Consider the following 13,693-nt stretch of genomic DNA (forward strand, 5'->3'; position numbering starts at 1 on the left):
TGAGTTGTAAGGCTGTATGCTGTGCCCCCTCCTCCTGTGGGGCCATGCACAGTGAAAATGTATATAGTACAGGCATTCTGTATGTGTAGGTATCTATCACGTGTATAGGTGGTGTACTGCAAGTATACTGTTCTTGTATATCATTTTCCTTGCTTGGATCTTGACAGAGTTTTGGGGAATGGGCTCCTCTATGACAGAAACAGTCTACCTCTGGTTGCCACCTTCTCACAAAGGTTTCTTAGCCTTGTGCAGGGAATGAGCCGTAGCTCATCCCTATGTATCCTCAGGTTGTCCCCTTCTTCTATCCTGAAGTGTTGCCCCCTTCTAAAGAGAGAAGTTGAGAATGGTCTGTCTTTGGATCTCTTATTCCTGAGCAACCTTGGGGAAGAAGGTCCATTGGTACAAGGCTGAAATTGGTTCCTAGATTACAAATTGAATACTCCTGACCTACATCGGATGTGGTTGAGAGAGTAAAAATAAAAACTACTGAGTGAGCTTATATACAATGCCATTTTGACCTATCTTGTGAAATGACTGGAGATTAAAATACTTCTTTGGTATTCTTGTGTGATCTTATTTTTGGCTCTGTACTAAATTTACTGGATACAATTGCTGTGCTAAGTAAAATTATGAAAAAGTGCTATAGATTGAGAGAGAAAGCTTAGAGCAGTGCTTCTCTAAAATCAGTGTCATGTTTGAACCAGTAAACTATTGGATTTAAAAAGTTTTGTCTAAAAAGCTTTTAAATCGTTATTATAAGGTGTAACAAGCTCTGTTTTTCCTTGACTGTGGCTAGTGAGACCATGCTATAAGCTGAAGTGAAAACTTTTAAAATACCAATTAGAAAATTGTTGAATGACTTTGAGAATGAAGCCTCCCCTTTCCCATCTAGCCCTGCCTTTAGTTCATGATGCCTTAAGATAAAACATTTTAGAACTGAGCGGTGAACTGTAAGGCTAAATATAGGAGTAGGAAATTTCTGAAAAATTGCACAGCTGCTGCTATTCCAATCTTTCTAATTGTCAGGTGCATTAGAGTTATGTAAGCTGTCATGCATGACTCCTTGGAAAACAATACATAAAATAGTTGGCAGAAAAATGAAATGCATTTTTGCTTTGCTTACATAAAAGCCTAACTTCTAAAATAGTCTTAACCTGAAAAAATAGATATCCACACATAGATAAAAATGGATATGCTCCATGTACATGTTTGAATTTATGTAATGACTTCTCAACTTCTAATATGTGTTCATGGACTCACAGAGTGTTTGAGGTTGGAAAAGACCTCTGGAGATCATCTGGTCCAACCCCTCTACTTGGGCAGGGTTGCCTAATCCACATTGCTCAGAGCCAGGTCCTGAGGGCTTTTGAGTAGAGGAGACTCCACAGCCCCCTGGGCAACCTGTGCCAGTGCTCGGTCACCCTCACAAGAAAAAAGTGTCTCCTGATGTTCAGAGGGAACCTCCCGTGTTTCAGTTTGTGCACATCACCTCTGGTCCTGTCACTGGGCACCAGTGGAAAAAGCATGGCCCTGTCCTCATTACACCCTCCCTTCAGGTATTTAGATACAGTGATGGGATCCCCCTGAGCCTTCTCATCTTCAGGCTGGACAGTCCCAGCTCTCTCAGCCCCTTAATCATCTTCCTAACCCTTTGTTGGACTCCTCAGTATGTCTATCTCTTGTGTCCAGGTCTGGCCTCTCCAGTACACACTATTCAGGGTGTTGCCTCAGTAGTGCTGAGTCGAGGGCATGGTCACCTCCCTGGGCCTGCTGGCAGTGCTCCTCCTGATGCAGGATACCACTGGCCACCTTTGCTGCAAGGGCACGTTGCTGGCTCATGTTGAACTTCATGTGCACCAGGACCCTCAGGGCCTTGTGTGCCAAGCTGCTTTCCAGCTGGGTGGCCTCCTGCCTGTGCTGGTGCTTGGGGTTGTTCCTCCCCAGGTGCAGGACTTTGCACTTACAAGGTTCAACAGTGGGAAGGTTCCTTGTTGGCCCATTTCTCCAGCCTGTCGAGGTGGCAGCACAACCCTCTGGCATATCAACCACTCCTCCCTGGTTTGTCATCTGCAGACTTGATGAAGGTCCACACAGTCCAGATTGCGAACAAAGATACTGAACAGGATTGGACCCAGTATTGACCCATGGGCTACACTGCTAGATAATGGCCTCCAGCTAGATTCTTGGCCCTGTTCACCACCTTCTGGGCCTGGCCATCCAGCCAGTTTTCAGTCCACCTCACTATTTGCTCACCCAGTCCATACTTCATCCCCTTCTCTATGAGGATTGTGTAGGAGACAATGTCAAAAGTCAACATCCAGTGCTCTCCCCTCATCTGTGAAGCAGTCCTCTCATTGTACAAGGCTATCGGGGTGATCAGGCATGACCTCCTCTTCGCGAATCCGTGCTCACTCTTCCTGGTCGCCGCCTTGTCCTTCATGTGCCTGGAGGAAATGGTTTCCAGATTTGTTCTGCCACCTTCCCAGGGGTCGAGGTGATCATTCAAAGTTTATCAAGAGCCTTGAAATTTCATGAATAGGTAATTAACTTTGTCTTATTGTAAGCAGTGGACAGACTGAGCAAATACAACCAAAAGCAGCATCAGTGTAAGAGTGAGACTTAAATGACGCAAATCTCATTTTGATAGAATCTGGGGTGTAATTGAGTGTCTAGCAAAGAAAGATACCCTCTTTAATTTGAAAACCTCTATAGTCTCTGGGCTGTAAACTCAGTAGAAACACTGAAATGCCATTTGATAGCCGTTTGGCTAATGTATCTTCAGAGTACAATGTATGCCACTAAGGAAGTGCATATAACAGCTTCTGAGCTTATGCACGGGGTGTGCTGTACTTTGAACGTGGTTATGATAGCTTCTGCCCCCCTCTGATATAGGAGTAGGTATGTAATGCACACACGTACATGTGTGCTTATTTAAGAATATATGCATAAAGTATTACAGCTTTAAATGGGATAAGTGGTCTTTCACACACCCACCCACCCTACATATGTATATATATTTATAAATGTATTTATATCTTTCTCCAGAAGAGGAAAATATACTATATTAATCTTTCTCAGCCTTTGTGCGTTTTCTAAAGGAAGAAACACAACTCTCTCTGTTACCTTTACATCGGCTGCTGCTATGCTAGGAAGACTGTCGGGGCCCTTCTATTATCATTTATGATGCTGTGTGTACACTTCAGTCGCATGCTGGTTGTACAGCCATAATGCTGTATGCCACTTACACGTTCTTTCCAAGCATTCATCCTCAACCCACATCACAATCACCTTTGGAGTCGTAGCCAGGAATTTTCATGTCCTTTAAGTTTAGCTGAAACTTGAAAAGAAGTCTTGCTATGCTAATAAAACCTCTACAAAGTTATTTTTAATTGTGAAGAAAATGAGAACTATTTCTTGTATCCTCTTCTGACAGATACAGCACATGTCACTTGGATTCTGTGCTTATATTACTTATACAGGCAGCCTTGGGTGAACATAATGGAAGGACAGGCAGCAGTCTGAGATGACAGGAACTCAAGAAGACAGTGAAAATTAAAGGTTTGGGTTTCTGACAGGCATCTTCTGAATCTTGCTGAAGTAATGTAAGATGTTACCGCCTCTGAAAGAGATGGTAACCACTTCTTACCAACTGTTACTCTGCTCTAACTAGAGGCTACCCGTTCCCTAACAGGGTAGCAGAACACTAGTCGTAGTGTCATAGAACAGCCCAGGTTGGAAGGGACCTCAAAAGATCATCTTGCCCAACCTTTCCTGGGAAAGGGAACTTAAAAGAAACTATCTAGCGCCCTTGAAAACCTTTGGTGATGGGGACTCTGCAACATCCCTGGGGAGGTGGTCCGAGTGATTGAATACTCCTAACTGCATAGTGACTTTATAGTGTGTGCCCTCACCTTCAGTGGTGAATTAAGTGCTGTACCAGAGTGTGACTGGGGGTGGCAGGAGGCTGGGTCGGATAGCTGCAAGCAGTGGTACCTGAAATGGCTGACGTGCATGTGCTGGGAGGGCCTGTGTCAGTGCCCTCAGCACACTCCTCTTAAGGTTGCAGTTTTTTCTCATTTCAGGCAACAAAACCACAGCTCATGTGTTATCCTTATTTTTTAAAAAAACTTCCACTATTCTACTATGTTTTAATTTAACACGTAGCTTCATTGTATTTATCTTTTTGTTACCAATATAGTGTATAAAGAAACAGAGTCAACATTGAACGTCACCTTGGTTTTACGAAAGAGAGGGGTTGTTATACTGACTTCCAGATAAATAGCTTCTTTTTTTCTTAAAGATCATGGAATCATGATGGAATCATTTGGGATGGTAGGGACCTTTAAAAGTCATCTAGTCCACCCTCCCTGCAGTAAGCGGAGACATCTTCAACTAGATCAGTTTGCTCAGAGCTCCATCCAACTTGACCTTGAATGTTTCCAGGGATGGGGCATCCCCAACTTCTCTGGGCAACCTGTTCCAGTGCCTTACCACCCCAATAGAAGAAAAAAAAAATTCTTCCTTATATCTAGTCTGATATTAATGTTTCTATTATTTTTATAGCTGTTGTATAAATTACTTTAATGAAAGAATAAGATTGATCCAAAACTTATATTCACTCATTTTACTTGTACACTAAAAATTGTAGAAGGCTTTGTGTGGAATTTTGTGAATCTTTTTTTTTAACTGAGTTGCTGAAAAGTGTAGTATTGCATTACTGCGAAATAAAATGGTCTTATGCCTTTACTGGGGATTGTTTTGCAACCTGACATTCTTATGTGACATTCATTGTTCTTGCCCATGTATTATAGTGTCTGAGTTTCTTCTTATTACACACTCAGTGGCGAATTTTGCAACAGATTCTCTTTATTTAAGATTAAAATCTTGTTGTGTGTGTGTGTGCATACACATTGCATTTACCTGTATAGGCTTGTTTTAGGAATATCTTAGAATACATTTATCGAGTAAGAGCAGATTTAAATTTGTGTTTTCAAGTCAACAGGTTGTTTCGATAATTTAATCTTAGGTCATTAGTTTTCCTGAGAACTATGCCAACTATAATGTTTGGAGTACAAACATGTATGAAAATCACTGTTGATTTTTTTTTTTTTTTTTTTACTTTTAGGCACTTGCATGTTTTATAATTGCTGACATACTGATAACTTAATTTCTCCCTCTTGTGTATTTATGTATATATATGTACCTATATGTTGTGGCTAATGTTTAGTATATTTTATTTCTCATGTGTTTCTGAACTTTTTTCAGCTCTGGGATGCAATAGTACAGTTATATTAGAGCAAAACCTCTTACCGGTGGGTGCTCTAGGTGGGATAGTGACATTTTCAATAGTGTGCTTAGTTAGCGGTATTTAAACTTGCCAAAAATCACAAAGTCCTCTATTGTAAATCATTTGATATGGACAGGTTGAAAGAGTGTGCCAAAACCAGTGTGTGGGTAAATTTCATCGTATCTTGAAGTCACTTTGCACAAGCTAATTTATTACTAACTCAAGACATCAGCTTGCACAGCTTTGTTATCTATTTGATTACTTTAATAAACTATGGAAGGATAAAGTTGAAATCTTTGTGAGCTCCCAGCACTTGTTTCTGTGAATTAACGTAAGCGTTTTTTTGCTGTAAGAAAGCAGAATGTAAGCATGTATTTAAAATTGAACATATGCTGAAATGCTTTGCTATTTTAAGTCTTGGTTGTTTGCTTATTACCCCTTTTTTTTTTTTTTTTTGTGTGTCTCTGAATGCTATTTGTGTACTGAATCATCACAGGACGTTTTCTTCTCCAAATGGGTGAGGTTCAAGGGAGTAGCTGCTGTTCAACAAGGTGCAGAGAATTAAAAAAAAAAAAAAAAAGAAGGCTATCTGGGACCCCCACAAGTTGAGAACTCCTAACATTCTTGCTTCCGTGTTCTTTCTTGTCCATATGGTAGGCTGGAAAACGTGTTGAATGTATGGTAATTAAGGAAGTCAAATGGAAAAAAATATCTAAAGGTACTTGGTACTTACTTTGTGTTTGCTAAACAAAGCAGCAAAGCTGTCATTCATCATTTTAAGATTAATTGCGAGTTGGTGCGGTGATAGTTTTGTGTCTGCACATAGCTTTAAATCGCTGGCATAATTAAAACAGGGCTGAATTAGGACAACGGATTTATATTAGCACCTTATTAAAATTACTTTTAATTAATTAGACTGAACATATATTAATTCCATATTATCCATGGTTTTTTCTATCTAAAAAAAAATGCTGTCATATAGTTCATACCATAAATTTTAGTCTAATCAGTAATAACCTTTGGATTCTTTAAGAAAATCTGAGATTCTGCTTTGCTTTTGATGCCCAGAAACTTTGGAGAAGAAAACATTTGGAAAGATTACAGTTCTACAAAAAAAATTAATTTTTGTAGTGTAACAAAGCAAGTAGAAAATGAAACGTATCACAAGGCATTTGGAGATCTTTTTGTTTTAAAAAAAAATACATAAGTCTCAATGCAAACAGAGCGACAGCGGTGTACTGAGCGTCTACTCCCATGTTTTGTTTGTAGTTGTCAAACTGATGTAAACTGTTACTTGTGGTGTTTGAGAACACAGACTTGTTATAACGATACTAGAAGGAGCAGATCAACACAAAAATTGTTGTATGGGAAAGGGAATAGTTTTACCTAATTTATCTTCTCCCTTTTAAAATTTTTGCTACGTATCGACTGTATAATCCTATTTGTTGCACATAGAATATTCCAGTTGCAAGGAATAATCAGCAGCTGTTTGGAGTACTAATGTAAAAACAAATACTTACAAATCTGAATCCCTTTTTTCTTTAAGGACCACTACACCTGGAGAGACTAAACTTTTAGCTTCTGAAGTCTATGACATCCTTCAGTCTTCCAACATGTCAGACATGGACAATGTGAATGAGATGAATTATCGTAGACGGAAAGCACAGTTTTTCCTCGGCAGCACAAATAAGCGTGCCAAGACGGTGGTTTTGCATATAGATGGCCTTGATGATTCGGTAAGGAAACCTTCAGCATTTATGTAAATAAGGCCCGCTGTGCGGAGATGTGTTTTGCCCACAAAAATTATGTGTTCAGGCTACTTGTGTGGCATCATCAATTGTCAGCAATTCCTGTGAATCGTATTTTGAATCACAAGATACGTAATAAAATCTTGCATAAATTGAGCTTAGTCAGAGTATCTGAAGATGATGTTTTGGGGCAGTTTCCTTGAGGGCTTACTGGTTACTCTAAAAAAACTCTTCTGTTTCCACCTCTCCTAATTTTCTTTCCTTTTTCAAGAAAGAATGGAATAAACAAGGTAACTTCAGCGGTTTCACTTAAGAATATTTTGTGGTTTTATCAGTGTGTTAAACTAAAAAAAAAATTTCCTTTTAGTTACAAGAGACTGCAGACACTGTTGGTTTTGGTTTTTAATGATTCCTCTTAATTTAGAAATGCTGTATTTTCTTCGAGCTGGTTCTGCTACATCTTTTCATTGTCTGCGAGATCTTTTCTACTGTAGTGACCAGAATGGCATTTGAGTTAATGAGGTCTCACTGAGTCTTTATGTAATGTCAGAATAACTTCCACGGATTTATCTACCATACCCCTGTAGATAACACCCCAGGGCCATGTTTGCCTTTTTACGGCTGCCAAACAGCATGTAGACTGTTTAAGCATGTTACCCACAAGTGCCCTCCGGACTCTGTATCTTCAGTTTTGTACCCATTTTAAATGATCGAACCTGATCCTTTGTTTTGTTGCTTTACGTTTTGCCAAGTAAGCGTGTCCACAGGCCCAGTTTATCAACACCATACCCATCGTGCTGTTTTCATAAGGCCATAGTTAATTCCTTTAGAAATAACATGCTGCTGTAGCTCACTTTATGGAAAGTGAGTATTTTTTACAGTCTTGTCTTTCCAGCACTTGCTCTGTCAAGAAAAGCAGTGGTTGTTTGACAGTTGTTCTTAATTCAGTCGAGTCAGTCGATTGTTCCCTCTCAAGTTGGTTTTAGTTTTAAGCTCGTAGTTGATGTGTTTGTTCACAGGTATCTCCAAGCAAGAAATTTAATCCACTTCCATTTAGTAAGTTGAGATATTCTGGCTATAGTCTGGTTCTGTCTTAAAAAGTGTTTGTGCTCTTCGACAAATGGCACTTAGCGAGATTTGTGGAGTTTCTCTCTTAAATGCTGAGGCAAAGGGATTCTGAAAAAGTGTAGGGTATTTAGATATTCAGCACCAGAGAGCGAAACTGCAGGCTTCTGGAGTTGCCTAGAGCATGCCAGCATGTTTTTGTAGCTCGTTGCTGAAGACAAATCTGTGTGGTAGCTGGCGATGGCTAGTGTACGTCGTAGCTCTGTATCCCACCTGATGACTGAAAAAGCGTGATCCTCCAGGTGCCCACGCGGCAGTTAAACATCCCCACAATGCTGTTTTAAATGTCAGGATAAGTTGGGACTGGGAGAATGATGAAGGATGTGAACAATAAAAGCAGCTTAGTTTCATTCAGCATTTTATTCCCGACTTAAACAGCAAGGAATATTTGGTGGCAGGTATGAGTGGTAAAAGGCATAATAAATAATAAGCAAACACAGGGCTGTAAATACTGTGTTCTCGTTTTACCTGTGTTTTGTCATTGAGATTTGAAGCAAAAAGCTGCTGTTAGGGGTGATTGCAAATCTTGCAAATGCTTGTGGATTTTGAAACCTCAAATAGTAGATATCGATTATCTCGGGAAGGAGGGGAAAGGTCAGTTGTTTAGCAGGGTGTGTGTGTGTGTCTCAGATGTTTTTTATTTTAAAATCCAATTAACAGATTCAATGATAAGCTTTAAAAAAAAAAAAAGGAAAAAATGAAGCAGTACACTTTAGTAGTATTTATTAGGGTGTGGTAGTCGGTGTTTAGCAGTGTAGCAGGACTAATTGCTAGACTACACGGTGTGTAGGAGAATAACCACAGTTTCACCTGTCCTACCCTGGGCCCATGCTCCTGGGGTACCATGCAGAAAGATGTCTTGCCAGGGTTTGTGCCTAACTGCTGTAGTTAAGACATATTTTTACAAAAGACCTTTGTGCAGCAAGGCCAGTGGCTGCCAAGCTTCCAGCTTTTTACGGAGTCTGTATGGACCGTGTTAAGTTTTGTCTTTAAGAATTGATTCACCAGTTGCCTGATCACTGGAAGCCTCATTTCAGATTAAACTGAGGTGCCTGTGACTTCTCCTGGGATCTCAGAGTAAATAGCCAAATTCTGTCACAGAATTTCTATACACTCGTGTAAGCATAAATTATTTATTTAGGCTAGTAATAGGCTGCAAATGTGTTGCTTTTTGTTCCCAAAAGTAGATTTGACTTTCCCTCATGCAAGGCATCACTTTCATCTTTCAGAGATGAAAATAGATTATCATCTTTGCATCAAATATTTCTTGTGTATGAGAAATTTAGCCTATCCAGCAGTGTTATTTTTTTTAACTGTTAAATATTTAATTATTTAAATGCATAAACTTACACAAATGAATTATTTCAATATATATGTTAAACTGCTAAAAAACATCCCAACTCTGCTTTGGTTAGCTCTTCCATATATTAAAAGAATTTCATTTACCTGTTGTGCATGAAACTGTCCCAGTTACTGCCCAGTAATGACTTTACAACTATTGTAAATATGCTTTGAAATAGATGATTATTAAAAAACTTGCAGAAACTTGAAGGTAACTACGTCATTATCTTGAAGCTGCATAAGTTTGTCAGTTCATTTCTGGTATGCTGTTGGCTGGGATTTTTCCCCTTTCTATGCTATCAGTCTCTCCAAGTATATTTTAATCCTCTTTGTTAGAATCATCTTGAGCAAATATTAAAAGGGAGGGAATAGAACATTCTAAGATAATGTAGAACAGATGCAACTAGTACAGGTCAATGCAATGTTACGGCACAGCAGGCGATGTCACTTGCTTTAAACATAACATTCCATGGGTTATCAACCGAGTATTTTCCCTTTGAAATAAGAATTAAGCTTATGCTGTGCAGTGATGTCCGTGAGCTGCCACAGATGAAGCAGCTGAAAGGTACAGCAGCTGCTTTGATGCATTCAGTCAGTATGGAGGCAAGGTGTCTGATAAATAGCAACTTAAACACTAACTACTCATCAATGAGCACTTCAGTCAGTCAGAACTTAACCAGAGGGGACTGTTTAGCTGATCATACGGAGAAAAACATTCTTTGCTTTTCAGCACTTTTCTCTAATTACTTACAGTTGATTCCATCCTTCTTTGACTTCTAAAGTGTAAGCAATTTTTTTCTTTTTTTTTTCCCTTGGTGGCAAGAGAAAAATACTTGTCTAATACTTGTGCACTGAAATGTAAATCTTCTGAAATGGAAATGTAATGTTTTTCTTTTACAAAAACGCTGTTGAGTAACCACCTGTCCTCAGACACAGAGGAAGTCCTTAACAATTGTTAGCATTTTCACATGGTGTGTTATGCAGGTGCTTTAGCTGTGGGGTTTCTGTTTGTTTTTCAGTCTCGAAGGAATCTTTGTGAAGAAGCCTTGTTGAAAATTAAAGGTGTTATTAGTTTTACCTTTCAAATGGCTGTTCAGAGGTGTGTGGTCCGAATTCGCTCAGACTTAAAAGCAGAGGTAAGTGCTCAATGACCCTCCAGATCCTCACCCTACTGCATTCTGTCACACTAAGCTCTTGGGGTTTTTTTCTGTGTACTTGTAGGCATTGGCAACGGCGATAGCATCAACCAAAGTGATGAAGGCACAGCAAGTTGTGAAAAGTGAAAGTGGTGAGGAGGTAGGATATGTGCCTTTCTAAATACCCATTGTTTTAGCTCGGCTGTTTCTTTAATACCAGCACCTCTGTGCCTGTAACATCTGATGCCAGGCAAAATTTTGTAAGTGGGAGTGTGGCACAAACAGCACAAGGAGAATAAAGGGTATCCTAAGTCAGGACATGTATCCATAGATTTACAGAACTTACTATTCAGAAGAAGGACAAAAATACTGCAGTTGTTTCTCTCCTTAACGATATGAAAAGGCTCACAGTGAACCTGCGTTGGTTTGGGTTTTTTTGGCTGCAGTTGCTGAAATGTTTTTATTGCAAAACTACAGTAAAAGGGCTGTGTCTGTCTTTGGTACTTTTTCTTCCGTGTTAAGCCAAAGCTTTTTTGTGTATCTCCTAAGCATAGTAGATTCCAGATAGATAGTAGGTTCCACTAGGTTGCCCAGGGAAGTTGTGGATGCCCCATCCCTGGAAGTGTTCAAGGCCAGGCTGGATGAAGCTTTGAGCAACCTGGTCTAGTGGAAGGTGTCCCTGCCCATGGCAGGGGGGTTGGAACTGGATGATCTTTAAGATCCCTTCCAACCCAAACCATTCTGTGATTCTACGGTATGATTTGTGTTCTTGCTGTATAGGGGGAGGGGGAGGAGCCTCACCACAGGCATGCCTGTCGCCCCGAGTGTGTGTGTGTGTGTGTGTAACTTTCATTTTTTTAAGTTACAACATTTGACATAATTTTTATCTGTTGTGTTTTATCAGATGCTGGTTCCGTTCCAAGATACTCCTGTGGAAGTAGAGCAGAACACAGATCTACCTGAATATTTACCAGAAGATGAAAGCCCTACTAAGGAACAGGACAAAGCTGTGTCTCGTGTTGGGTCGCACCCAGAAGGCGGAGCGAGCTGGCTCAGCACGGCAGCAAACTTTCTATCGAGATCTTTCTACTGGTGACTTGTGTTTGGTGTTAAAAGACTGTGTGAATGAACCAACAGGGGGGCCAGTTTTCCGTTGGTGTGGTGAACTGCCAAGTGCAATTTGCAATAAATCATCACAAAAAATTTTAGATTAAGCAACTGTATGCTGCATTTTACATTTTATTGGACGCTGAGCCTGATAGGACAGGGGTCAAAGGACAGAGGCCTCCAATCAAATTGTTCGTTCATTTGGTTTTTTTCATGTAGATTTTATTGCTTCACTTTTTAAAAAAGGGTCCACTGTTACACCAAACGTTTATGCATATAGAGCTTTAAGTTTGACTTCACATGAAACACGTGATTGGGAGAATCCATTTAACTCGAGTCTCAGGGCCTCTGTGAAAGAAAATTTAGCTCTACTTGTGCATTGAATAAAACTCCCTTTATATTTCTGCATCCCTTTGGCCTAATGTTATTTTGCTTAATTTTTATTGACTTTGACTCCAGAAAAAAAAATATAGTCTGCCTCTTTTTTTTTTTTTTGCCTTTATTTTTGCCAGCCATGTTCACAGCATGAGCACGACGTTCCCCACTTGCTATTAAACTAGAATCACTACAGACTTGAAATTTATAACCCTTTTATGTATTTTTTTTTTCCAGCCTGCCCTTAACCATTGGAGTGCTCGAGGTTAAGAAATAAGGGATTGAATAAACACGGATATGTATACATACATTGTACAGTAAATAAACTAGAACATATTTGTAATGAAGGGTGTGACTGACTGATGTATATAACTAATACATACCACTGACTGCTCTTTAGGCTGGCTGGGAGGACTGTAGCAAGAAATAAAGCAAGCTGTGGTCTAAGGTTGCGATGACCCATTGCAGCTCTGTCTGAGAGCAGAGAATAGAGGGATGTAGACTGTATGTGGTTAGGAAGTGGGTGTTCACTGTTAGCAGATATTTAACGGTAACTGAAACTTTAAACTTGAAGAATAAAGCAGAACTGAATGCCTCTTTTGCCACAGTGCCACTCTCATAAATTTTGACTGTAACCCTTTTTATTTTTTTACCTATTAAATCTGATGTGTAATTACTGTTCCCTCCTAATGTCTTTCATGAGACTCTCATGAAAGTACATCAGCTTCTGTCGGCTTAAAAACATATGCAAACAATTGGCTCTGCCTTCTTATTTACAGACAGTATAGGTTTAAAGATGTCTTAGTAATTTCTGTGACCAGGAGTGATAATAAAAGCAAAACTCCTGTAGGTAGACAATAATATATGTCTGAGCTGTTAGAAAACACTGTGTGCCTGAGAGTATGCAGTACACAGTGCTTGAAAACTGCAGTGCCACTGCTTTGTTGCACCAGAGAAATACAGCTGAGAACATCAAGTAATGTTATAAACCTCATTATACAATGCTTTTTTTGTGGTAATATATTTGCTGTAATATTAATTACATTTACCACTTGAAGACTTAGAAAAAAATCTTTGATGCATTGTTATTAGAAAAAAATCTTTGATGCATTAAGTTATTCCCTCTGCCTGTGTGCAAGGAGTAAAAAAATAAAAATGAATTCACAGACTGTCATAATACTACAGAAATTATAATGTATAATAATAATGCAGGTCAGAGTTCACCCACCCAAGTTAATTGTCATTCTAGGATAAAAAAGAAAAAAAAGCTTGTTGGCAGACTAGATGTCTCATGTTTTTTTAATATGTTTAGTTTATTTTTGATTCAAGTTTACACGCACAGATTGAAAATACAGGCTTTTCAGGGCATGTATTGCTTTAAATATGTAATATTACTCATATTGCTGTCTAGAATGTTACAGTACCAAATGTGTTTGAAAAGTCCTCTGTTCTATAGCCACGAATGCAGAGTTTTCCTTTTCTGCGTTAACATCCGTTTGCATTACTGCACATCTAAAAGACGCCACCCTTTGGATATTAATGGTTCGGTACCAGTAGGTATTACAGTTTGTTTG

The 13,693-nt window shown here is 39.3% G+C and overlaps 1 protein-coding gene across 1 annotated transcript in view; it reads left to right on the forward strand.

Annotated features, from left to right (window-relative positions):
- Positions 1-12,482, forward strand: part of ARMC1 (armadillo repeat containing 1) — a 29,714-nt gene extending 17,232 nt beyond the window's left edge. The window contains exons 3-6 of the mRNA XM_010148074.1: positions 6,834-7,023; positions 10,521-10,637; positions 10,723-10,797; positions 11,542-12,482. Coding sequence (XP_010146376.1) covers positions 6,834-7,023; positions 10,521-10,637; positions 10,723-10,797; positions 11,542-11,733 — 574 coding nt within the window. The 3' untranslated portion in view covers positions 11,734-12,482. The remainder of the gene's footprint in view (positions 1-6,833; positions 7,024-10,520; positions 10,638-10,722; positions 10,798-11,541) is intronic.
- The last annotated feature ends 1,211 nt before the right edge of the window (positions 12,483-13,693 follow it).

This window comes from Eurypyga helias, unplaced genomic scaffold (assembly GCF_000690775.1).
Source record: "Eurypyga helias isolate BGI_N326 unplaced genomic scaffold, ASM69077v1 scaffold9033, whole genome shotgun sequence".
In the NCBI taxonomy this organism is placed as follows: Eukaryota; Metazoa; Chordata; class Aves; order Eurypygiformes; family Eurypygidae; genus Eurypyga; species Eurypyga helias.